Raw genomic sequence first — 27,551 nt, 5'->3', positions numbered from 1 at the left:
CCTGTCCATCTGATTTTAACCAGGAAAGAAGGATTTTATGACACGGATACATACAGGTGTTCTTTTCACACTGCCATTTGTGAAGGCTGATGAGCTGTCCTTTCTTGGAATGCTTTCTCCACGACTTCTAGCATTTTTATTTCAAGTTTCATATCACATAGAAATACCCGTGTTAAAATTGAGAATGTGTTTTTTGAGATGGGTGGAATGATATGCCATAGACCCTAGAAACAAGAAAAATGTGTTGAGTCAGACTCCTCTCCCTTTGGGGAGTTTACCCAAGAGAGTCTTACGTGTGCTCTAGGTTGGGGGTGGCAGAAGGTAGGGGAGACGGATTGACCTGGTTTGTCTTCTGATTAGGAGCCAGTTTGTAATTTTGTTATAAAGGGACTGGAGCTGTCCAGTGCCTTGTGTCTGAGTCTTAGAGGCCGTGGTGGCTGCTTGTTGAGAAATGGGCTGTTCCTTTGTTTTGGTCTCTGGGGAGATTTGTGGATGGTCAACTGGTCAGGGCAGTCGGACCTGACTTCGGCCTGCTGGTCCCAGGATTTCTTTCCTGTAGAGCTAAGAGCAAACCAGGACCAGCACTGGCGAGAGGGCAGGGCTGGCCGGGGTACTGGCGTGGCAGTGCTTTTCCAGCAGCTCAAGTCCCAGTTAACAGGAGAGGCGGGCAGAGCATGCATTGTGCTTCATTGTGCGTGTGTCTGAAGCAGAAACTAGTCTTGAGAGCTTAACCAGAAAACATCTCAAACAGTCCATGAAATGGTAAACAAACCTGCTGTTGAAAGAAAGAATGAGAAGTTGACAGTTGCATTATTGTGGTCCTGAGTGGGTTCATCGGCTAGGCTAGGGTGGAGGAAGAAGGAAAAAGGAGATTAAAAGAATCGGCTGAAATGAATTCAGTTGTGTTAATGTCTTTCTTCCTTTGTCTTCAGTTTACACCTGGTAATGAACCCATGGAGGCTCGGAGATATTGTTCGAGTTGCCTTTTGTTTTATGTGTGTGTGTGTGTGTGTGTGTGTGTGTGTGTGTGTGTGGCAGGTTTGTTTACAATTTGGGTTTTTTCCTCCATCCTGAGGAATATGAATTGAGGAGGGGAGGAGGAAACAAGAAGGGGAGGAATTTTAGTATTTTGAAGACAAGAGGTGACCCCACAATAAGGGAACTGCTCTGAGGCCGATGGGATGGATGGTCCCAGTCTCATCAAATATGGGTTTTACAGAGCCCCCGCGTGTCCCGCCTGGGGAAATCACACTTTGGAAAATTAGGTGTCCATCAAATCAGGAGGAGGCTGGTACAGTTTCTGTCCCGTTTCCCCCCTGCTTTTTGAAAGGCTTAAGAAAAGAGTCCTTTGTTTTCTTTTCAAGGAAAGTTACACTGAAATTCATCTGTGTGGGATTCACAGACTCCCATTTGTGTCATTCATGGGCAGCCATAGGTTATATAGGACAATGGTGGTGATAACGTTGGTGAATTCCTGACCTCAACATTCAGAGCTGCGTGTTGGGAAAAGGTTCAAGACCTTTTTTTCTTTTCACTTGCTCTCTCTTTTTTTAAAAAAATTCTTATTTAAGGAAGAAACTGAGATTTTCCCACCTCCCGTCTACATTAGATTTCCCCACCACATGACATTGGGCGTCACAGGCTTAAGATTTGTGCCTGTCACTTCCAGCATTTTCCTCCGAATTGCAAACTTTCAAATACCTTTTCAGGGAAACTTGTTTGGAATTTCATTTTAATGGGATTTATGAATAAATCTCCATCTTAATGCTGACTAAGCTTTAAACATCCATTCCTGGAGAACACTATTGGATTTTTATATTTTAAAATTTAAATCACTTGACAGTGAAGGCATAAAACACTTTTATATTTGTGAGTGCCATGTGCTTGAGCATTTCTGTTAAAGGCTTTTTTCCCCCCCGGTTGGCTTGAATAATTCTGGGCTGCAGAAGAGGAGATACTGCATCTTCTACTTGCCTTTCTCATGTGGATGCCTGTGTACATTGTGCGGGTTTGTTTATCTCACCTACAAGGATGGGGATTCTGTGGCAGCCTGTTGCCACGCTGCAATTTCCTTTAAAAAAAGTTTACTTTCTTCCTTCACTTGGAAACCTTTAACCTCAGAATTTTATTTTTAAATGTAGTGAACCCTCAAAGTCAGATTAAAAGAAGTGACGCTTCCTCCCTACCTGCCTTTCCCCAGAGATGCGTTGTAGAATGTAAACGAAGATGAAAGCTGGGATCATAGTCAACCCCTTTAAAAAAATACTCAAAACTAGGGCTTCCCTGGTGGCGCAGTGGTTGAGAGTCTGCCTGCCGATGCAGGGGACACGGGTTCGTGCCCCGGTCCGGGAAGATCCCACAGGCCGCGGAGTGGCTAGGCCCGTGAGCCATGGCCGCTGGGCCTGCGTGTCCGGAGCCTGTGCTCCGCAACAGGAGAGGCCACAACAGTGAGAGGCCCGCGTACCACAGGAAAAAAAAAACAAAAACAAAAAACTCAAAACTAATGTCGGGGGTTTTCAGGTGTCAGACCTCCACTGTGTTCTTTGTGTCTGGTGTCATCTTCCCCCATCTGTCCACAGACTCATCCTACTCCGAGCCTCCAGATGTGCAGCAGCAGTTGAACCACTATCAATCCGCTGCTCTGGCGAGAAACAACAGCCGTGTCAGCCCCGTGCCTCTTTCTGGAGCCGCGGGGGGCACTGAGCAGAAGACGGAAGCTGTTCTTCACTGCGAATTCTGTGAATTCTCCTCTGGCTACATCCAGAGCATCAGGCGCCATTACAGGGACAAGCACGGTGGGAAGAAGCTCTTCAAGTGCAAAGACTGCTCCTTTTACACAGGCTTTAAGTAAGTGGCATGAAAAACAGCCTTGAAAAACAAGGTGGCAGCACCCGCTTCACCCCTCACCCTGCTCTTCCCTTTCACTCTCCTATCTGGAGCTCATGGGAGGCCCTGCCTGTTGGATGAAGAAGGGGTTGTTGGGTCCAGTCTTCACAAGAGGAGGCTAGTTCCAGAAGACTGTTTTGGGGGTTTGGGGAAGAGATGAAGAGCTATATCAGAACAAATGAGTTTAAAAATCAGAGAAAATGGGTGCCCAAGGAGTGTGAGATCATGGCAAAGGATTTCCCTGACCCAGTATGTGAAACAGTGAGTGTTTTCCCTTTGGAAAACCACACCCTCACCCTCACCTTTTATTTTATTTGCCTTTGGGGGAAAAAAATATCTTCTTGGAAGCAAAGTCAAAGTCAAGAGAGAACACCGGCAGTCGTGACGCCCCTGCTACCCTTGTATAGATTTCTTATTTCTTAAGATCATGTTATTGAAAGACACCCAGAGAACCAAGACTCCACAGTGGGAAGACTAAACTTGAACAATCACAGAGAGATTGTTCCCATCTAGAAAAATATAATCCGGAGTCACCTTTGCTCCTGTGTATGAGAAAGATTGGCATGCTTCCTATCATTTAATCTAAACTCCTGTGATTTCATCTCACCCTGGGAGATACTGTTTAGGTTCATGGTTAGGAGTGTAGAATATGGAGCCTGACTACCTGGGTTTGAACTCCAGCTTTGCCACTTACTGGCTGTATGACTTTGGACAAGTTACTAAGCCTCTCTGTGTCTCTGGTTCCTTATCTGTTAAAAAAAAAAAAAAAAAAGGACAATAATAGTACCTACCTTGGAGGGTGCTTGTGAGGAGTAAATGAAGCCGTAAAGTGCTTAGCGTAGTGCTTGGAGCAAAGGAAACACTAATAAGTGTTATTGTATCATAGATAGAAAGCTTTTATAATAATATGAAATGCTATAGTACAGATATAAGGCTATTATCTGCTCCTGCTGCCGTCAGGGCCTGGGCTTTAGGTCACTCCAGTATTTCAATACACACTCCACACAGAGAGGCTGGTGAGTAGACTTCATGCCCCCCCAAAAAACATGAACTGATAGAAAAACAAGTCTCTTTTCCACCAACATCTTAGTTGCTTGGATTTAATGGAAAATGTGTTACATCTCTGACTATTAATGTGGTTCAGTAGTTTTTTAGATAAATATGTATGTGACCTTAGAAGTGAGAGAAGGCAAAAAGGACCCAGATAACAAGGGCCCACTGACAGGTGTACATGTTTCCCCAGAGAGAGGCACTCGGGTTAATAAGAAGGGGACCTTGCCCGTTAAACTCTTGGTTTCATCCATTTTTATGAGACATTTAAGGCTTTGTAAATTTTGAAGTTTTGAAAAGGATGGAGTGGGGAGGCAGTGGTACCCTCTGCCTCCGAGCTGGTACAACAGCTCTGAGTTTCCTTTACGTGGTCATCAACCGTCCTGACTTCCTACCCAGCCTGCCCTCCCCTGTTCCCTGGGAAGAGTCACCGAGGCAGCTGACAAATCTTCCAGCTTCAAAACAGTCCCCCTCCTGAGCTTGATGAGAAATATATTCTCGTAGGGATTTTGTTTTATATTTTGTTTTAAGTTTAACAGGCAACTTCTAATTCTCAAGAATAAAATCAGGAGTCTATTTCTTTCTTTTCAAACTCAGCCCTGCCTGAGCCCAGCCAGGTAGCAACATTTCCAAAAAGAAGTTACCGCTGCATGACAGTGCTTAGTTATTGCACGAGGGACCAGGGCACTCGTGGTCAGCAAACATGATGAACCACTGTAGTTTTGGACCCCAGGTGGAGTGTCTCTGTAGTAGGGCTGCTGGCAGGGGGTGTGAGTGAGATGCTCCTTGGTTACACTTATCGCCTCTCTCCCCACCTCCCTCCCAGATCTGCTTTTACTATGCACGTGGAAGCCGGGCATTCGGCGGTCCCCGAGGAGGGCCCCAAAGATCTTCGCTGTCCTCTCTGCCTCTATCACACCAAATACAAACGCAACATGATTGACCACATCGTGCTGCACCGAGGTAACCTTCCAAGCTCGGTTTTCTTGTGCGGGGCGGGGGAAGGCGGCTCGGGTGGCGTTAGAGGGAAGCCGTCTCAAGCTGGAAGCGGCACCTTTGCCTGGTCCCTTGCTCCCCACCGTATCTCCCCTCAAGAAATCACAGCGATCACCCTAGTGACAGCCAACAGGGTAAAAACATCTTCCAGCTGAGAGGATTTCCTTCACGTGGAGGGAGGCAAAGGTGATGGATTCTGCAGTGAACAGTTCTGCGGGGCTTCCCCCTGAGAGGGAGTTTTATATCCTGAGTCCTCCGCTCTCACGGCCTTGCTAAGGAAGGAGTGAATGAGAAGCAGAGTGGGTGGGTGAGGGCAAGGAGCTCTGTGGCTGTAAGCAGTTCTTTGGACGAACACCAAAATGATGATTTCCGAAGCAGAACGCGGAATTTCCCTCGAACTGGATGGAGAGAGAAAATTCTTAAAACTGAAAGTGGCCTGATATATGTTAGAAACCCCATAGGCTTTGCGTTTAAATTCTAGATTTAAAGCCTCCTGTGTTTAACCTCCCTCTCCTCCGTAAAAAGAGGTGACGAGTTATGCCTCTGAGGTGACGTATTGAGTGTCTAGTGTGTTCCATGTGGGTGCATCCTGGGTGTTCCGTAACCGTCGGCTCCTCTGCTAAGCTGGGGTACGTCTTTTAGGTCCTCTTTGTTTTTTCTTTGAGTGGAGTTTACTGCTGGCCAATTCAAACAGTTAAACAACAGGCCCGTCTGCACTGGAAGGAAAAATATGTTTATGTAAAACCTCCTTTATCCGGAAGAGATTCAAGCCAGAGGTGGATGGAAAAAGATGGCTAGAGTACCCGTTGCCAGTCTCTCTTGCTATTTCCACCTACTGACCTTTCCATCTCTCCTTCCTTCCTCCCTGCCTCCCTCCCTCTCTCCCTCCCTTCTTTTCTTCCTCTTCCTGCCTCTCTTCCTTCCTTTACCTCTAACCTGGGAAAGCTTTTAGGTATTTGCCGAAAATACCGAAAAAAGACTCGAAGGCAACAAGTGTCTTCTGCTGCCCTGCTGAGATGTTACTCAAATGCTGGGCATCGCAGGGGGCGGGGGGAGGGGGCATTTTCAAAGTTGCCAGCATTTCCCCAGAGCCGCTGCCTTTGGCCAGCACGTTTTGTGACATGTCACCCACATCTGCTGCAAACTCCGTGGAAGCCTCAACCTTCAGCACCCTCAGGTCCCCCTCCTCCCCGGGTAGGCTTATGAGACGTGACATGCCTGCTGGCGAGGACGTCCGCCTGCAAGCTAGGGAAAGCCACGCAGGAGCGTTTAGGCAGGAATTCCTGGTCCGACTGCCCCCTCCTGGTGTGCCTCCTCAGCCACCTGGCTTCCGGTCCCCCGGCCCATGTGTGTGTCGCTGGCTCTGTGCCCGCACTGCTTGGGGCGAGGCCAGGCGTCGTGCTGCTGTAGAACAGACAGCATCGGTGAGACCCCACTCTGGCGGTGGATTCTCTGTCTTTTCCATGTTGCTGCCTGGTGGGATCAGAGCCTTGATGCCTAATGCGCTGGATGACTTTCCTTCCCTGAGCTGAGAATTCAAGAAACGGAGGCAGAGAGAGAGAAGCGCTTAATGCCTGGAGCATGCCACACCTGACGTGGTGCTTCTCACACACGCTTACTTCATCGTCCAGCCACACTGGGAGGGACAGTACTGTGACCTGTAGTCCTGTTTTATGTACATGAAGCTTGAAGCTGGAAAAAACTTTTTCTTTGATTTAGTGTAGTTATTTACGATCGTTTCACAAAGGATTTAAGGTATCTTAAAAAGAGTCGTGCAGAACCGTAGGATTAAAAACAAATGAGAAGGGCTTCCCTGGTGGCGCAGTGGTTGAGAGTCCGCCTGCCGATGCAGGGGACACGGGTTCGTGCCCCGGTCCGGGAAGATCCCACATGCCGCGGAGCGGCTGGGCCCGTGAGCCATGGCCGCTGAGCCTGCGCGTCTGCAGCCTGTGCTCCGCAACGGGAGAGGCCACAGCAGTGAGAGGCCCGTGTACCGCAAAAACAAACAAACAAACAAACAAAGAAACAAATGAGAAGATTGGGGCAAATGCAGGATAAGGAGAAGGCAGTTGAAAGTCACGTCAAGTATGAAAAAGCTCACCTAGAGTCTGGGTACTCGGTGTCCGCCATGAGATGCTGTGCGTTTGTTAGCAGTAGGCTGCAGTCGTGGCCCTGGGACTGCGGCCCACGGTAGGAGAGACAAAAACGGAATCAACTGGATTTAGAGTGTTTGTTAGACTCTTGAAATTTTGTTCAGGAATCTGAGATGCTGGAACCTGAAAGGAGTTTCTCCGCTGGGTTCTCCTGAGGGGACCGTGTAGGATGTAGTGCATACTGTCCCCACCCTGAATCCCGTGCTGAGTCCCTTGGGCCCACGAGGGCTGAAGTAGTTTAACTAAAGTCATCCAGCCGGTGAGCAGGGAAGCTGTGTGTCAATGCAGTCCTCTGACCCCATGACCCATCCATCATATTGCCTGTCACTGGTTACTTACAGTCTCTTCTCTTTATTTATAGAGATGATTTATTTTAAAAGAGGCATCAGAGTATATAGATATTGTCCTCATTGGGGTCAGAAAGTACACAACCTGGAATGAACATGAGCATTTGAGGGTTGGTGGTAATAATGACAACATCCATGGCAACAGCAATGGTTACTATTACTGAGAGCTTATTAAGTACCAGGTGCTGTGCTAAGTGCTTTCCAGTGAGTCATTTTATGGAATTTTCAAAAAACCCTAAGTGGTAGGTATTACTGTTATCCCTGACAATAACAGAAAAAACAGGTTCAGAAAGACTGAGCATCTTACCTAAGGTCAGATGACTAATAAGCAACCCAGCTGGGATCTGAACCCAGGCTCGTCTGACCCCCAGCCCATGCCTTTACCCACCAGGCGTCACTGTCTCATCCTTGGGGAGGTGGTTGGTGTCACTCTGTTGAGCGTTCTAGTGGCTGTGGCATTTGGGTCTGAGGATGGCGTGGTCTGGAGGCTGCAGGTCAGAGACAAGGACCACTGAGCTGCAGGGGGCAGGGTGCTTCGGGACAGCGTATCTGCCATCTGCATCCTGGCCTGGCTTTGGTGGCCATCCCAACTCAAAATGGCAGCTCAGTGGGAAGCTGGTCTCGACAAGTCAAGAGACAGGGCTGGGTGCCTGGCAATTTCGAGTTGGGGCTGATCTCAAAGTAACCAGATGTAGCTCTTCCTCCACCTGTGCTTTCCTTACTCTGTGGATGAACAAACATCTTTGGTCTCTAGAGCCTGCAGTGCGAGATCTTTCTGAGACCGTAGTTAATTAAAATACGTGGAATGAAAGGCAAGAAAAGCAACTTCTGAACTGGCCCTGAGACTGCGCTGCTGTTTGCAGGACTGGAGTCTCCTTAGCTTTTTGTTCAGACAAATTGCTATATTTACATAGGGAGGAAGGGAAAGAGAATCCGTTTCACTCCGGGGAAACCTGAATGAGAAATAACCATGGAATTACGTTGGCTGTGGCAAAAGAGAGCAAGCATACTGTTTGTCCATGCATTCAGCAAACATTCATTATTTGCTTGTTTCATGCCACGCCGTGCTGCGTTCTTTGGGTTAAGATGGGATACACGAGACCCAGTCTGCCTCTTCAAGGAGATGAAGCGTGTGCATAGTCCATATAAGATAATGAGCGATCAGTATCTAGGAGATTCCTAGTGGCAGATATATTTCTGTTTGGGGTAGAAAAAGGTGGTAGAGGGGGTAGCTTTCAAACTGATCCATGATAACATTTCAGCAGGCAGAGAAGACTTAAGGTGGGTGTATTCGTTATCTGGGGGACTTAACAAAAGTGCATCGTCTTTCTGTTTTGGAGTCCGGAAGTCTGAAATCCAGGTGTTCATAGGGCTGGGCCCCTCCTCAAGTCACTAGGAGAGAATCCTTCCTTGTCTCTTCCCGGCTTCTGCTGGCTCCCGACTTCCCTGGGCTTCCCTTGCCTTGTGGCTGCATCATCACTCCAGTCTCTGCCTCATCTGCACGTGGCCTTGTGTGTGTGTGTGTGTGTGTGTGTGTGTGTGTGTGTGTGTGTGTGTGTGCGCGCGCGCGCGCACGTGCATGCGCGTGTGTGTGTCGGTGTGCCCTTTCCTCTTCATATAAGAGCACTGGATTTAGGACCCACTCTAACCCAATATGATCTCATCTGGACCTTGTCTTGACTAACATGCAAAGACCTCTTGTCCCAATAAGGTCACATTCTGAGGGGCCAGGTGGACATAAATTTCTGGGAGCACCGTTTGACTCACTACAGAGTGGAAGGAGAATTTTAACAAACCAGTCAGGTGAGTGGAAGCAAGACGTGTTTACAGAGTGGTATCAGACTGTTCTGAAGAGAATAGGAGACAAGCCTAGGAAAGTATATTCCGGCCAAATTAAGGAGGGCTTGGGTACCAGCATAGGGGTAGAACGGTACTCTGTAGGTAGTTGGGAAGCTGCGGTACTGATGAGACACCTGTGAATTCTAATTTAGCAAAGATTGAAGCCAAGGATTATAGACCCATCTCTTGGAGGAGCTGTGAACTTAGGTCAGATCAACATTTGGTGAGGTTGACCATGATCGGACCAATTTAACTGGAGAAAAATTAAGCCCTGAGGCTTCTGTTTCGAGGAGAAAGTTGGTGGTAGGAGGTTTGGTGGGTTTTCATTCATGCCACAGACACACACTGAACACCCGTCCTGTGCTAGTGTTGCTGTAAGCTCTAGGGATACAGCCAGGGAGAGTCAGGCCAGGTCTGGGCACGAAGGAGCTTGAGCTTTAGTGGCAAGAGAGACAGTGAACAAAGGAGTAAACAGTTTCGGGAGTACGTTTCCACTGAGCTCTTTTTTTTTTTTTTAAATAAATTTATTTATTTTTGGCTGCATTGGGTCTTCGTTGCTGTGCACGGGCTTCTCTAGTTGCAGTGAGCCGGGGCTACTCTTCATTGTGGTGCACGGGCTTCTCATTGCGGTGGCTTCTCTTGCTGCGGAGCACGGGCTCTAGATGCGCGGGCTTCAGTAGTTGTGGCTCGCGGGCTCTAGAGCGCAGGCTCAGTAGGTGTGGCACACGGGCTTAGCTGCTCCGTGGCATGTGGGATCTTCCCAGAGCAGGGCTCGGACCTTGTGTCCCCTGCACTGGCAGGCAGATTCTTAACCACTGCCCCACCAGGGTAGTCCCTCCACTGAGCTCTCATCACCATTGGAAGCACAATGCCTCATGCATCGCTTTGCCTAGACGTCCCTTGTATATGTACAGCAAACCTGGGTATAAAAAGCTGGGCACAGATTGAATTATAGGCATGAAACGGTTCTGCCAAATATTTACATTATAATTATGAAGCTCTGTAATCACTGAGCCTGGTCTCCAGTTGGCTGGTTAACCTCTCTGTTTCCCAGCCTGTAACCTCAATACGTACACAGATGCTGAGTACAACTGACCCCTGCAGGTGGGTATCTCTTTGGAACTGAACTAATCTCCCCTAATTGATCTGATCAGTATCATTTTTATTGAGAAAAAAAAAATCTACGGTGAGATTGATAGTCTTTCGTTTTATTCAGTGAGATTACACGTTTCCTTCCTCCCCATCACGTGCTTTGGCCTGTTAGAATTAGAGGTGCAGTTCCCAGCTCTGTCTGGCTTGAGGGTGGTAGCCTGGCTGATGGCAAAACTTCTTACGGGAGCTGTTGTGCTTATGTTTCTGCGTGTCTATTTATGGTTATATTTGGGGATGGTGGCTTTCTAGTTCTCAGCCTTTGTCAGTTGTTTGGCTGAGAGAGGGTAACAGGTGGGTCTTTGGTTTGGCCCAGAGAGGGTCTCGGCCCTCTACCATGGTAACCTGCATTCAGAGTTTGTTGGAGTGAATGACTCCAGATCTCCCCCAGCTTCCTGTAGGCCTCACGTTGTGGGGAGGAAACCCATGTGTGTTGTGGGCTCCCTTTCGGGAAGGATTTTTCCTTGGTGATTCTGGGCTCCACAGTGATGTGGGTTTTCGCTGTTTTGAGCAGAAGTGACCCCCTCACCCCCGCCTCGGTAGTGGCGATCTTGCAGATTTTTCCACCCGGCACACGCTTCCGGGCTCTTGGTGAACTTTAGCACCCACGTGCTACAGTGTGGCGTTGCTCCAGGCTGGAGCCTCTTGGCTTTTCTGTCCAGCTGCGGTGCTAAGCCATCTTTTGAGTGTGAGGAGATGAGAGACACGATCTATCTTGTAGTCAGACTGGTGAAGTCATAATATTTTTGCAACCAGAGCTGGAAGCTGAGTCACAATGAGTGTGATTCAGGCCTTGATTTCTTACCCAAGGTAATTTCGAGAGGTGTGAAGTCAGGAAAAGACCCACAGTTGTCACTGCCCCCGTAGAAAAAGCCCCAAGCGCTGAGCTTATGTAGCCAAGACAGGGCTCAGGCCCCACCTGGAAACATTCCAGTCTCCCACTTCAGGACCTTCACTGGCCTCCACCGTGAATAACCTTATTGAGAAAACGCTATCGGTCCTTCACCTGCTTTTTAGAGTCTGTCTTGTTTTATATCTTGGTCATGTTAACCATGTTTGTAGAAAGGAAAAAAAAGATAACTTTTTTCTAAAATTAACATCCATATAACTAAGAGACTTGGGACATACTGTAGTTAATGTCTTAGTTTGGAAATGGGAAGTCTTACCTTTCAGGATAAGTCAGCAGGGAAATGACCTTCTATGAAATCCAGAAGATATTTGAAAGAAATACAGATAGAAATGGTTGCCTTAGACACCGATAGCTTTTGTGATTTTGAACTATTAGGAATAAAAGCTTAGCAGTGCATGGCAAACAGACTGGATGTGCCCAGAGAGCTCTTTTCAGGAGGAACAGAGGAGGGTGCGGGTAAAGGTCAGCAGACCCAGGCTCCCAGGTCACAACTTTGTGCTGAACTAGAGGAGCGACTTCGAGGAAGTAGCTTAACTGGTCCGTTCTCGGCTTTTACTGGAGATAATCAAACTGACTTTGCAGGGCGTTGTGAGAATAAAAAGTAGCTGAGAGGATCGAACACCTAACCATGCTTGAAACATAGTGAGCCCTTAATAAACGGGAGCAGCCGTTCCCATTCATTGTTATTGTTTCACCTCCAAGGTATTATTCTGGGTGCTCCTGACTTTGTGCAAAATGCATTTAGACACACAGTGAAATAGGAAACTGCAAAGAAGACTAACCAAAGTGGTAGAGGAGTTGAAAAGGAGACCTATTAAAAAAAACACAAGCTTGAAAGAAACGATTATTTATGGGGGAGAAGGGAAGACTGGAGGGCGACCGAATGTCTTCAAGGTGTTGAGGCGTCGTTATGTGGAAAATTATAGCCAGCTGTTCTCCATCTCCACGGAGGTCGACAGAACCGGGGCCGACGGGACAGGCCAGAGCCGAAGAAGGAAAGGGGAAGCAATAGAAATGACAAAATATAAATCAGGAGCAAACACAGAGAGCATGGGGCGGGGGGAGGGTGCGAGTCTCAACACTTCCCATGAACTCCTGAGCTGCAGGGTGGAACCCGGTCCCCTCGCTTCAGCCTGCCCCCCATCTCCTGCCGCGGGCGCCAGCTTGCTCGTAGCTCATGGCCACGCCTGTCTAACCCAGGGCAGCTGGACTGAATAGTTGGCACTTGACCTGGAGTGGTGTCTCAGTCGGGGTCCATCTTGCTTCTTCAGGGTGCAGCTGTCTGGAGGCATTTTCTGTCGGCGTGACTGGGGGGGAGGAGGTGCTGCTGGCCTTGGTGGGCGGGGGCCTGGGGTGCCGATGATACACATGCCACACTGCACGGGAAAGCTTCCCACAGCAAAGCATTATCTGGCATCAGAACATCAGTAGTGCTGCTGTTGAGCAAACCTGGATTAGAGGAATAGAACATCACAGGCTGGGCTTTCTTAAGGCTCATTAGTTTACGCCAAAGCATTTTTTCCCTCCATTTACACCAAACCGTGGAACTGAATGGTTAGAAGACTGTTACAGCATTTACTATTCTAAGAAAATGTGTGGATTCCATTATAATCATGTGTTTCTTAGCTGTCTGCTCTACTGTGGTTTAAAAATATTTATATTTCTAAATAAGCGACTGACTCTTTGTACAGGGAAAATAACATATGCATTAGAGCTCCAGGGAGTGTGGTGCAGACACCACCTTCCACGCTTCCTCTGCCCAGATTCTTGCTGGCCAATTAATCGCTGCATTCAAGGGCTCCCACGGCAGGGACTGCCCTGCACTGAGAATGTGCTGGTTGAGAGAAAGACAGGGCTTCAGGTGGGAAAATTCCCCAGGGGCCAAACACAGGCCAGCAACAAAGGGAGGCCTCCCAGAGTGAGCGGCTTCACACAACATCTTGATGCTCTGGAAATGTTGCCACTCGGTGACTCTGAGGGTACAGCACACTTTCCTGACTTACTAATACACTGCTCTTTCTAAATAATATATGTTGTGTGTGTCCATCTGTAAACTTTCAGAGTCTTCTGAAATTCACACACAGCATGAAAGCACACGCTATATTTGATCCTTGCATAAATAGCACAGATTTTAATTTTATCCCAGTTACGGATATCTGGCGCGTGTGCCGAAACTCTGGGCAGACTGGTGTGAAATTTAACTTGAGCAGCTAAACACAAGGGTGAGAGAGCACAAAATAAACAAGCACACACACTTCCAGCCCTACAGCATTTGGTATGTGAATGGGAAAAGCACCCAAATCCTCTCTCTCTTTTATTTTCTCCCTTGTGACAGTCAGATTACAGATTGTCTGTAAAGGCACAAATCCTCCACATCTCCCACGCCACCCCTTTCTCCCCCGGAAGGCTGCCTGCAACCATTTCATCTGCCTGAGTTCTTCCGAGGTGCAGTTGGAGTTTCAGTGAATGAAAGTGTCCAGGATGCTTTGTTTTCAGATTTGAACTTAGATTAGAGATTCCCTTGGTTTCCAGAAAAGGAAAACAGTCTCCTTGAGAACATCTTGGAAGGGGAAACAGGAATGGAATTGGAAACGATGGGAAAGAACCGACTTGCGGTTTGGTAGATGGGCATGGGGATCTTGGTTTGGGCAGTTAGAGAGTTTGTGACCCCTAGAGAGTTACTTAAAAGCTCAGTTCCTTGCTTTACTAATTTGTAAAAATGGGAATAACTCCAGCCTAATAGAGTAGCTAGGGAGGTACACAGTGGTGGCACATAGGTGCTCCGAAAATGTCATTTTCCTTCCCCCTTAAAGACACCTGTGACATCCGTAAGTCCAGCCTAAATGCCACGTGCTGAGGAAGTAGGATGCGCTGTTGCTGCTGATAATCGCTCATGTTGGTACAAATTCTGTTCTTCTCTCCTCCTTTAATCACCTCCATTCAGGAATTAGCCAGCACCTTTCAGCCTGCCCACCCCTATTTATAGGCCATTCTGGGTATTAAGTACACAGAGAGCTTTCGGCCTTAGAAACACCTGTGTGTCCCAGCGGACTGTGTTGATTTGGGGGGTTGGAGGAGGGACGGTGGGCATGTGCATGCAGTTCACGGACCTGGAGCCATGAGAAGTAGCAACAGTGGATGGGTGAGTCTCTCCTTGTACTCCCGAGAGAGGACATCTGCCTTCCATCAGTAAAAATTCCCATCTTTATATTCAATTTGTTTCCACAGAAGAGCGCGTTGTCCCCATTGAAGTATGCCGATCCAAACTGTCAAAATACTTGCAGGGAGTAGTTTTCCGCTGTGATAAGTGTACCTTCACCTGCTCCAGTGACGAGAGCCTCCAGCAACACATAGAAAAGCACAATGAACTGAAACCTTACAAATGCCAGCTCTGCTACTATGAGACCAAGCACACGGAGGAACTGGACAGCCACCTTCGGGATGAGCATAAGGTACGGGCCTGGCCTCCCTCCTCCCACCCCCACCCCCAGCACACCTGGGGGAGGGGCTGGGCCAAATTCAGCCACACCCATTGTGTGCAAGACAGAGACACGCGCCAAAGTAATGTTTAAAATGAGGTTCAGTTTATTCTTTTATAAAAGAACTGTAAGGTCGTTTTAGAAAAGTGGAACACGTAGGTGGGGGAGAGAGAACCACCTGTAATGCTGCCCCCACATCCAACTGCTTAACATTTTTGGTCTCTTCTATGCCCACTTTCCTTTGTTTTATTTAATTATGATTCTACCTTACATGAAAGAGCATATCTTTCTTTGCTTGTTCTTAACTTACCCTAACTGGAGTATTTCTCCATGTTATTTTTATTTTTATTTTTTTTTTTGCGGTACGTGGGCCTCTCACCGCTGTGGCCTCTCCCGTTGCGGAGCACAGGCTCCGGACGCGCAGGCTCAGCGGCCATGGCTCACGGGCCCAGCCGCTCCGCGGCATGTGGGATCCTCCCAGACCGGGGCATGAACCCGCATCCCCTGCATCTGCAGGTGGACTCCCAACCACTGCACCACCAGGGAAGCCCTTCGTGTTATTTTAAATGTACTATCACAAGAGTTGATGAACTTTTTCCATAAAGGGCTAGATCGTAATAGTTCAGGCTTTGCAGGCTAGATGGTCTCAGTGGCAGATACTCAGCTCTGCCCTTGTAGCAAGAAAGCAGCCCTAGACAAGACAAAAATGAATGGTCATGGCTGTGTTCCAATAAAACTTTATTTACAAAATTAGGCGACAGGCTGTGGACCCTTAGTTGCCGGCCCCTATTCTATCTGATGGCTCTGCCGGTGTGTCCCTCAGTCATGTAGGTTGTTTCTGATATATTGCTGACTACAAAAATTTTCCAAGGCTTTGCTATTCATGTCTGAACATTGTAAGGACCGTGCAGTATGTGTTTTATTTGTGGAGGGAACAGATTCGTATAGGACATAAAATAAGGGGTTTATGAAAGAGAATTCTCTTCCAAAAGTCTGCTGATCAGAGGGTAAAGTCATCCCAGATGGCTTCCTCACTTCTCTGAGGACTTGTGTGGCACGTCAGGAGTTGAGACAGTTGTTTCTGGTTTTGTATATTGTCCAGAGTGTGGGGAGTGTGTGTGTCGGTGGGGGGTAGGGATGATCAGTATTTGTTTCATGAAAAGAGCCTATTGAAATGTTTTCTAATTAACCAACAAATCCAGAACATCTAGTGCATGTTTACCTAAGGCACAATGAGAAGCACTTTTGATACTGTTTCCTTTTTTCCTTGCTCTGTGTACTGTCAGTGGAAATAACAGCTTCTCTTTTCTGGACTTACAAACCCAAGTTATAAAGATTCCTGTCTGAGTCATCTGCACCAAGGGTTAGAATTTTTCTGTGGGGTGTTGAGAGAGAAGGCTGAGCTTATCACCCGTCTACAGTTTAATGGTTTGATGCTAACTTTTCTGCTTTGGAATGCCTTCATTTTCTAATGTGTCTCCCCAAAAATGAAAGCAGAGAAGAAAAGCCTGAATTACCTCACTTAAAAACTTCCAATACCCTTTCTTATCCAAACTTCCTGGGCATTTCTGCCCCCAGACTGAAAGGAAAATCACTTATCTATCTCAAGCTAAGCTTTCTACAGTTATGCACACGTGTCTTATTTATGTAACCACCTCGGATCTTTTCATTGTAGTGTTGAAGCCATCAGACTGGTGTTTTGGGACTGAGCAAACCAGGAAGGTAGATTCTTCCCCAGTGGTTGCACAGTAGCTGTGAGTCACTGGAGAATTCCAGAGAAGGCTAGAAACCATACCAGATGTGAAAGCAGGCGGAAATGTGGGGCTTTGGAATATGCATCAAGCAAACGGGTTACTCAGGAAACTAGGAGCCCAGTTTAGGACTTTTGGAGCCAAACAGACCTAGGTTTGAATTTTGTCTCCACCATTTACTGTACAGCAGGTTACTTCAATTTCTCTGTCTGTTTCCTGATTTCTAAATGGGAACCAGTATACTCTTCTCAGAAGTTTTGTAAGATTAAATGAAGTCCTGGTATTTCCCACACTTTGAGAGCCGCGTCTCAGTCTATTTGTGAATTGAACTGTGCTCAAATATAACAACAACCTATCAGAAAGGCGGTTATGTCCCTAAAGACCTAAAATGGACTATAAAGTCACTAACTCTACTTTGCATTTTAGACATGGTCTTTGATATGTTATATTTTCATTATGCCGTGTTCGATTCTTTAATCTTACTCCCTCTCATGGTTGACCAGCTTATTAAGGCCAGCAAGCACCTAATTGAGGCTAAAGAATTGCCACTCGTTGTGAAGTTTTAGGCTCGTGCTTATTAACTGTTCCTTCTTTTCTAAATGATGAATACAAAATGCAATTTGAATTTTTGAAATAATTATCCAAACACTACTTTATAAACATAGACAGCAGTGCTGCTGAAAGTGAATTTTTGACTGATAGGCAGTGACAGTAATTATAAACGGTCATTCATTGGGGTGAAGGATATACAACAGCCTGATTGCAGCATTCATGATAAAGGGTGTAGGAGTATCAATAAACAGTGTACTAAAGAGAAGTTTGCTAGTGATTGAAATACAAAAGTCAAGAACCATGAGGCAAGAACAAGAAATTAAAGCCATAAGAATTGGAAAGGAAGGAATAAAACTGTTTTTGTTCACAGACAGTGTGATCTTTGTAGGTAGAAAATCCTAAATAATCTATTTTAAAAGTTACTAGAATATTAGTGAGTTTAGCAGAATTGAAGGATATAAGATCAATATACAAATGCCAGTTATATTTCTATATACTAGTAATGGACAGTCTGAAAAAATGAAATTTTAAGATCAGTTTCATTTATAATATCAAAAAGAATAAAAATGCTTAAGAATAAACAAGAACTGTGAAAGCCATATGCTGAAAACTACAAAATGTTGAGAGAAATAAAAGAACTAAGTTGATGCAGTATATACCATGCTCATGGATTAGCAGACTCAATATTGGTAATGCTTCCCAAACTGATCTACAGATTCAGTGTAATCTATCAAAATCTCAGTAGGCTTTTTTCTTTGGTAGAAATTGACAGACTGATGCTAAAATGTATATGGAAATGCAAGGGACCTAGAATAGCCTGAACAGTATGAAAAAAGAACAAAATTGGAAGACTCACCCACCCTTCCTTATTTCAAAACTTTTACTGTAAAGCTACAGTAATCCAGAAAGTGTGGTATTGGTATAAGGACAGATGTATGGATCAGTGGTGCAGAAGAAGAAGTCCAGAAATAAACCCTAATATATGTGGCCGGTTGATGTTCATCAGAGGTGCCAAGGGAATAAGGAAAAGATAGCTTTTCAACAAATAGTGCTGTTACCATTGGATTTCCATATGCAAAATAGTGTTTGTTGACGCTTACGTCACTCAGATTTCTCTTGGGAAAAAATTCTTAGGTATGACACAATAGCTGTGAACATTAAAAGAAAAAAGATCAATAAATCAGATGTCATCAAAATTAAATTGTTGCTCTTCAGAAGACACCATTAAGAAAATGAAAAGGCGAGCAGCCGATTGGAAGCAAATATTTGCAAAATAACTAACAAAGGACTTTAACCAAAATATATAAAGAACTTTTACAACTCAGTAGTAAGAAGATTGACAATTTAATTAAAAATGAGAAAAAGATCTGAATAGACACTTTACCCATGAGGATATACAAAAGGCAAATGATCACATGAAAAGGTGCTTAATAGGACTCATCATTAAGGAAATGCAAATGAAGACAATTAAATGCAAATTAGGTAGTAAGCCATCACTACCTCTCCACTAGAGTGGCTGAAATTAAGAAGACCAATAGCACCAAAGTGTTGGCAAGGATGTGGAGAAACTGGAATCTCACACAGGGCTGAATGCAGTGTACAATGATGGCACATCTACTTTGGAGCATTTGGGCAATTTGTTTAAAAGGTAAACATACACTTTACCATTTGATCCAGCAAGTCTACTCCCACATAAAGTGGTTGCATAAACAAAGTGTGCTATATCCATACAATGGAATACTACTTATCAATAAAAGCAATTAGCTGCTGATAACATGTAACAATGATAACATGTAACAATATGGCTAAATAGCAGAATCATCATGTTAAATGGACAGAAGTCAGACACAAAAGACTGCATATTGTATGGTTTCTAGAAAAGGCAGAACTGAGGAGACAAAGCAGGTCCGAAGTTGCTTCAGGCTGGAGGTTTGGAGCAGGGATTGCTTGCAGAGGGTATGAGGGTATTTCTTAGAGTAATAGAAGAAGATTGTGGAGGGTTGTACAAATGCATACATTTACTAAAACTCATTGAAATGTTCATTTAAAATGGATTAGTTTTATGGTAAGTAAGTTACATCTTAATACCTAAAAGATGCAAGTTCCCCAGGACCTGACACGTGGTAGGTCCTCAGTAAATGTTAATTTTCTGCAGTCTTTTCTTATAAGGTTGATCCTGAGAACAGACAGATCTATAAAGATGCAGAGATCCAGAGGAACGTGTAAACTGCCAAAAATAAAATGTGCAATAGACTTAGCAGTTGGTTCTAAACTAAGGTTTTCTGTTTTCTAGCGAAACAACACTTCTAGTGAAACAATGTGTTGTGTGCATTGCTCATTACATTCTTCCACAAATAGCTGTAGGTGATTTTGTGTGGTGGAGAGAATCTATACAAGAAATTAAAAGACACTGTAGGATGTATTTTCAGTCAAAGGATTTCATCATTAAACAGAAGTGGATATTCAAAACTGGACTCCTGAATTCTGCCTGCAAAGCTTGTAAACCTCAGGAATGTCTCTGAAGATGTCAGACTGTATCATTCATGGACTAGACAGAACACTGGTTCAGCAGGAAGCATCCTTGAAGTCAAATAAACCATTCCGCTGAAGAACCAAATTCTCAAGTGCCCTGGATTTATACTGCTGTGTTTATCCTCAGAAGCCAAGGTGAAGTAGAAATGGGTGACAATCAGCACATTCATTTTTTTCTCTTTATTTGTTTTAGCACCTTCATTTTTTTAGGTGACACAGAATCTTGTCTTCCTAGATCTTTATCTTTGGACCAGTGAACAAGGAATCACTTGTAAATCTCTTGGAATCTAAAGTAAACAGTACAGGCTATTTGAACTTTTAGTTTTTCATCCTTCAACTCCCTGTCTTTTTTCTATCTCACTAGGTCTTCTAGAGGCGGACTATTCTGTTCTTTCAGTCCCTCTCTCTCTCTCTCTGTCTGTCTGTCTCTCTCTCTCTCTCTCTCTCTCTCTCTCTCTCTCTCTCTCTCTCTCACACACACACACACACACACACACACACACAGAATGAAATCATATGTCAGTAGTGCCATTCCAGCAATGCTGGTGCAAGATGAAGAGGTAACGTTTCTAGGAACCTTGAAGTCATGAAAAAAACCAAACCTCGCACTTCTCACATTTGGAAAAACACACATATTTTTTTCTTTGAAGAAAGTTTAAGTATATGCAATACCTTGTTAGCGTTCTTTATGGTTCTGAAGTCTCTTTGCTAGTTTAAGGAACATAAAAATATATTATCTCTAACTTGCTTTGCTCGTAAAATTGTCATGTTCGCTGTATTAAATTTAGAAGGATAGTCTATTCAGCCAATACACATTCACTAATTGAATTTACTTTGAAATGTTTTTAATTTTTTATACAAATGGAGCCTCAGGCAGCTGAACTCTAAGGAACTCGTATCTCTTTCTTTTTGTCAGTTTAGGGGAAGCAGCAGAACATTCAGCTCAGGAGGAATTGCCAACATTTGAGTTATTCCAATAAAATTGTTCTGCTTTCTGGACTAGTGAAATCCGCAGTGGCAAAAAAGTCACATAGAATATTTGTTTCCAGCAAAGGGAATGAGAAGAAATAAAACAAAGAACCTTCCCCAACTCCAAATCATAAAATACACCTTTGGCCATGGTCTTTCTGGACTGCGTTTAATTTCTGAACTAAGTACTGGCATCTCTAGCTTTATGAACTCTGTAGGTTCCTGCACGCTGAAGGTTTTTCCAGAAGATTATGTCATTTCATCTGTGCTCTCCCTCATGTTAGTTGCTTCTTGATTTGTCAGCCGTGGAGCTGCTTCTATCATGTATTTTGGAAGACAAACCGGAGGTAGATGAGCAAGAGGTGTGGTCATATTCAGAGGGATGTGCCTGGCAGAACCTTAGAAGGTATTTCTCAAGTAGACATTTGAAGATGTTCTTTGCCTATAACCTTTGAAACTCTCCACTAACCTCTCCAGCCAAAATGAATGGCCCCGGCTCCCAGGCTTCCATAGAGCTCTCCTTCTTCCTCTGTTAAGGCACGTATTTCATGCTGCCTCAACTTGCACTTAACTCTTAACAAGGCTCTGTCTTGCCCCTGGATGCAACAGTCTTAAAATGGAAACCACATTATTTACCTCTCTTTTCTTCCCAAATCTAACCATAGTGCCCTGCATACAATAAAGTCTCCAGTAGCTGGTTGCTAAGTAAATAAATAAGTGAAAGCACTTTTCAAATAAGAAATTATACGTATCCTGTTTGTTCAAATAAGCAAAACATGACAGCAGCAACAGCACCTTTGCCTCTGGATTTCGAGTTCAGGAGATTGGCAGCAGCTCAGTTGGCCGACAGCAAAGTTGTTTGACTTTAATGATGCCTTTCACTTGGCTATCTTGAGTACTTGTGACTGGGGCTGTGCTGAGATTCTCAAAATGATTGATTTTGTCTGGACTTTTGCTAAGTCAGGTCTGGCAGGAGCATGTTTTCTGTTCTAACTCAATGATGGCAAAAGAAAGTAGATAGTCTCCTTGACTTCAGTGCCCCATACCCTTCTGGAACTTTACCATCCTTTATTCTTACTGTTCTTAGAAAGGTTTTTATTTTGAAGAAAATATTCTCAAAAGATTCTACTGCTTTATCCCACCAAATTTTGGATCGAATATTATTGTCACAGTACTTTTTTCTTCCTTCTTGTGTTCAGCCAGTATCCCATGGATAATGTTTCCATATTTTGTAAGCAAATTTACATTTCGACAGATGATCTGCATTCTAATGAGGAAAGCTGGAGCTATGTCATCTGAAGATGTGAGTTCTAATCCTGGCTTTATCACTTAACTTGCTTTGTGTCCTGTTTTCCTCATCTACAAATATGGAAGATAACGCATATCTTACAGAGTGATCATAAGGGTTAAAGTGATACATGGAAAAACTACTGGGTTAATTTTTAGCATATAGTAGATTATTTGGTAAGCATTGAAACAAAATATTTTAGAAAATGTCCAATTTTATTCTCATTAGCAAGCAGATTTGTATCATGGCATGCAATATTATGAAGTTCTTTATACTTTATGATCGCCTATGGGATTTTATGTTACTGGTAGATTCAAGTAGCATGTATTGTGTGTCAACTAGATGACTGGCCTTACACTCTGCGCTGAGCCTGTAAAACTAAATAAGAAACAGTTGCTACCCTGCAAGAGTTCATAAGCAAGCAGATGAGATAGCCTTAAACAGAGAATCACAACCAGCGTGTTAAGTGCTGCATAAAGATGTCTATAAAATAGGAGGGCAGCATAATGCAAAGCAGGTATGGTGTCCTGGCTCACCTTCCATAGAACTTTAATACACTGAGCCGAATATCTTTTCTAGAAGCTTTTAATAAGAGCTCTGATAGAAATGCTCTTAGCAGAGAATTTAAGACTTCTACCTGCGTCTTTGACCACCTTCCTGTAAGAATTCGTAGAGACAGTGCTTTGCTGACCCTTTCTCCCACTGATTCCTTTCCCTCATTCCCATTCTGACTTTCAGAGACAGGCAAAGAGGATGTGCTGGGCAAACCACCTGATATCATAAGTCAGGGGTGGGCAGACTCTGGCCCATGGACCAAATCTGGCCCACTGCCTGTTTTTATATGGCCCGCCAGCTAAGAATGGTTTTGACAATTTTAAATGGTTGAAAAAAATCAAAAGAGTAATATTTCATGACATGTGAAATTATACAGAATTCAAATTTCAGTGTCCCTGAATATAGTTTTATTGGAACACAGCCATGCTCGTCCATTTCCGTATTATCTGTGGCTGCTTTCAAGCTACACAATAATTGAGTAGTTGTGACAGACCATATGGTCCAGAAAGCCTAAAAAACTCGCTTAACTGGCCCTTCACAGAAAAAGTTTGCCTGCCTGGGCCATGAGTCCTTTAAAATCTTTGCAGTACTACACATTGTCAGTTTGTGACTGAGATGGGCACTTCGGATGTAAGAGACAGTTTTTCCATGTTCTCTGCTGTCACTTCTTCTAGAAGTAAAAAGTTCTCTTGGCCTTTCTTTTTAACATGAACATGCACTATTAGGTGATGTGAACATCCTGGTTGGGGGGTCTCTTTTTAAAGGTACAAGTGTTAAGTCAGTAGGAGGGGGACTCTGGAAACATTACGTGGATTTGTCTTCATCACCATCTCCCCCAGTTAATGTTTGCTAAGTAATCTGAAGACGAGGGTGTCCAACTTCATTCTTTCCGTAACAAGCAAGGTTATATCAGTCTTTCCTGCAAGGCTGGGTCTGCCCCCCAGGGCAGTACGAAAATGCATGTGCAACTTGCTTATATTTGTAAATCACATAACACTCCTTCCCTTAGAATAAGACTCGAGTATGGAAATTCTTTCATATGCTAGGGACAGACAGAAACCATTTTGCTGAATGGTTAAAAAGCAACAAACAAAAAGACAGGTGTCGTGGTGAAGCTTGAACACTAAGCATGAGCCTTGAAGGGTTTACAGCATCTCTGCTTCAGTGTTAAGGGGTAAAGTTTTTGCTGGTCTTTGGCAGTTCATCTCATCTCCTTACTGGACAGCTTTTCACACAACTCTGAGTTAGCGGCCTTTACGGGGGACTTTCAATTCCTGGGCATTCACAGATAACTTTCACGAGATATAAGGATCTGCACATAGTTTTACAGTCTGAGTGATTGTGATTGTGTTTGAACAGTCTACCCTTTAAAAACTTGGATGGCTTCTTTTGCCTTCAGAAGGCTCTAAGGAGCCAGGTTCTAGAACTCAAGCTCAGCCTTGCTGTCTTTCTCCCTCCGTTGTGGGCTTTTGTGAAACAAGGTGATAAATTGCTTCTCATCTCTAAAGAAGAAAGTGAATGTCCCTCCATATGTCCTCTGTCTCATTAAGAAGTTGGTCGGATACCCACCAGTTTCGAGATCCAGAAAGTAATCACTACAAGTATGATCATTTTAGAAGCAAACTTAGAAATATATTGGAACTTTAATATAAAATCTGTATACCATTTGACTTTGACCCTGTAATTTCATGTCTGAGTATTTAGCCTATAAAATTAAAACTAAATATAAAAGAAAGGTTCATATACAATAAGGCTTATTACTGCATTCTTTTCTATTTTTAATTAAAAAATTTTAAAAAAATTTATTTTAAATTGGAGTATAGTTGAATTACAATGTTGTGTTAGTTTCAGGTGTGTAGCAAAGTGATTCAGTTATATATGTACATATATCCATTCTTTTTCAGATTCTTTTCCCATATAGGTTATTATAGAGTTCCGTGTGCTATACAGTATGTCATTGTTGATTATCTGTTTTATATATAGTAGTGTGTATATGTTAATCCCAAACTCCTAATTCATCCCTCCCCCCACCTTTTCCCTTTGGTAACCATAAGTGTGTTTTCAAAATCTGTGAGTCTATTTCTGTTTTGTAAATAAGTTCATTTGTATCATTTTCTAGATTCCACATGTAAGTGATGTCATATGACATTTGTCTTTCTCTGTTTTACTTACTTCACTTAGTACGATAATCTCTCGGTCCGTCCATGTTGCTGCAATTGGCATTATTTCATTCTTTTTTATGGCTGAGTAATATTCCATTTTGTGTGTGTGTGTGTGTGTGTGTGTGTGTGTGTGTGTGTATGTACACACACACCACATCTTTTAATTAATTAATTTATTTATTTATTTAGGCTCCGCTGAGTCTTAGTTGCTGTACACAGGATCTTCGTTGCAGCATGTGGGATCTTTAGTTGAGGCATGCGGGCTTCTTAGTTGCGGCACGTGGACTCTTAGTTGTGGCATGCATGCAGTATCTAGTTCCCTGACCAGGGATCAAACCTGGGCCCCCTGCATTGGGAGCACTGAGTTTTACCCACTGGCCCACCAGGGAAGTCCCTATACCACATCTTCTTTATCCATTCATCTGTCGTTGGACATCTAGATTGTTTCCATGTCTTGGCTATTGTAAATAGTGCTGCAATGAATATTAGGGTGAATGTATCTTTTCGAATTATAGTTTTCTCTGGGTATATGCCCAGGAGTGGGATTGCTGACTCATACAATAGTTCTATTTTTAGTTTTTAAAGGACCCGCCATACTGTTCTCCATAGTGGTTGTACCAGTTTACATTCCTACCAACAGTGTAGGAGGGTTCCCTTTTCTCCACACCCTCTCCAGCATTTATTGTTGGTTATTATATTTATTTAATATAATATTATTATTATATTATTATTTGATTATTTGATGATGGCCATTCTCACTGGTGTGAGGTAATTCGTCATTGTGGCTTTGATTTGCATTTCTCTAATAACTAGTGAATTTGAGTATCTTTTCATGTGTTTTTTGGCCATCTGCATGTCTTCTTTGGAGAAATGTCTATTTAGATCTTCTGCCCATTTTTTGATTGGGTTGTTTGTTTTTTTTTGTTACTGAGCTGCATGAGCTGTTTGTATACTTTGGAGATTAATCCCTTGTCAGTTGCTTCATTTGCAGATATTTTCTCCCATTCTGTGGGTTGTCTTTTTGTTTTGTTTATGGTTTCCTTTGCTGTGCAAAAGCTTTTAAGTTTAATTAGGTCTCATTTGTTTCTGTTTTTATTTTCATTACTCTAGGAGACGGATCCAAAAAGATATTGCTGCGATTTATGTCAAAGTGTGTTCTGCCTGTTTTTTCCTCTAAGAGTTTTACAGTATCCAGTCTTAAATTTTGGTCTTTAATCCATTTTGAGTTTATTTTTTTTGTGTGGTGTTAGAGAATGTTTACATGTAGCTGTCCAGTATTGAAGAGACTGTCTTTTCTCCATCATATGTTCTTGTCTCCTTTGTTGTAGATTAATTGACCATAGGTGTGTGTGTTTATTTCTGAGCTTTCTATCCTGTTCCATTGATCTATATTTCTATTTTCATGCCAGAACAAAAATGTGTTTTGATAACTGTAGCTTTGTACTATAGTTTGAAGTCAGGGAGTGTAATTCTTCCAGCTCCATTTTTCTTTCTCAGGATTGTTTTGGCTATTCAGGTGGGGTCTTTTGTGTTTCCATACAAATTAAAAAATTTTTTTGTTCTAGTTCTGTGCCATTGGTAATTTGATAGGGATTGCACTGAATCTGTAGACTGCCTTGAGTAGTACAGTCATTTTGACAATATTGATTCTTCCAATCCAAGAACGTGGTATATCTTTCCATCTGTTTGTGTCATCTTCAGTTTTTCATCAGTGTCTTATAGTTTTCAGAGTACAGGTCTTTTGTCTCTTTAGGTAGGTTTATTCCTAGGTATTTTATTCTTTTTTGATGTGCTGGTAAGTGAAATTGTTTCCTTAATTTCTTTTTCTGATCTTTCAGAAAAAAGATCTAGTGTATAGATCACTATACACATTTCTAGTGTATAGAAATGCTAGATTTCTGTGTATTAATTTTGTATCCTGAAATTTTACCGAATTCATTGATGAGCTCTAGTAGTTACCGGTAGCATCTTTATGACTTTCTATGTATAGTATCATGTCTTCTGCAAACAGTGACAGTTTTACTTCTCCTTTTCTAATTTGGATTCCTTTTATTTCTTTTTCTTCCCTGATTGCCATGGCTAAAACTAAACATGAAAGAAAGGTTTGTATATAATAAGGCTTATTGTTGCATTTTTAATAGTGAAAAGCCAGAAATAACCAAAGGTAGACTCACATGGGAAGAGTCAAGTAAACTATAATATATCTACTTAACGAAGGATTATGTGGTGATTAAAAATGGATGTATAGGGCTTCCCTGGTGGCGCAGTGGTTGAGAGTCCGCCTGCCGATGCAGGGGATACGGGTTCGTGACCCGGTCCAGGAAGATCCCACATGCCATAGAACGGCTGGGCCCGTGAGCCATGGCCACTGAGCCTGTGCGTCCGGAGCCTGTGCTCCACAATGGGAGAGGCCACAACAGTGAGAGGCCCGCGTACCGCAAAAAAAAAAAAAAAAAAAAAAAAAAAAGGATGTATACAGAGATTGATATTTATGCCGTACCATACATCGAAAAGCAGCACTGTAAATCACCTGTGAATAGAGAACAGGAATACAGAAATGTAACTACTTGTTCACAGGTATTATGTATAGGTCGTTGGATTTTATTTTTTTTATTTTTTTAATATCTTTATTGGAGTATAATTGCTTTACAGTGGTGTGTTAGTTTCTGCTTTATAACAAAGTGACTCAGTTATACATATACATATGTTCCCATATCTCTTCCCTCTTGGGTCTCCCTCCCTCCCACCCTCCCTATCCCACCCCTCTAGGTAGTCACAAACCACCTAGCTGATATCCCTGTGCTGTGCGGCTACTTCCCACTAGCTATCTATTTTACGTTTGGTAGTGGATATATGTCCATGCCACTCTCTCACTTTGTCACAGCTTACCCTTCCCCCTCCCCATATCCTCAAGTCCATGCTCTAGTAGGTCT

At 43.6% G+C, this 27,551-nt stretch overlaps 1 protein-coding gene across 3 annotated transcripts in view; it reads left to right on the top strand.

The window, feature by feature from the left end:
* The window catches only part of ZNF462 (zinc finger protein 462), a 142,271-nt gene that overhangs the window by 102,286 nt on the left and 12,434 nt on the right, over positions 1-27,551 (top strand). For all 3 annotated transcript variants that reach the window (XM_060154689.1, XM_060154691.1, XM_060154690.1), the window contains 3 exons: positions 2,580-2,847; positions 4,763-4,899; positions 14,559-14,782. In XM_060154689.1, the coding sequence (XP_060010672.1) occupies positions 2,580-2,847; positions 4,763-4,899; positions 14,559-14,782 (629 nt within the window). The remainder of the gene's footprint in view (positions 1-2,579; positions 2,848-4,762; positions 4,900-14,558; positions 14,783-27,551) is intronic.

Source organism: Lagenorhynchus albirostris, chromosome 7 (genome assembly GCF_949774975.1).
Source record: "Lagenorhynchus albirostris chromosome 7, mLagAlb1.1, whole genome shotgun sequence".
NCBI lineage: Eukaryota > Metazoa > Chordata > Mammalia > Artiodactyla > Delphinidae > Lagenorhynchus > Lagenorhynchus albirostris.
This window is presented reverse-complemented; position numbering and strand designations above follow the sequence as displayed.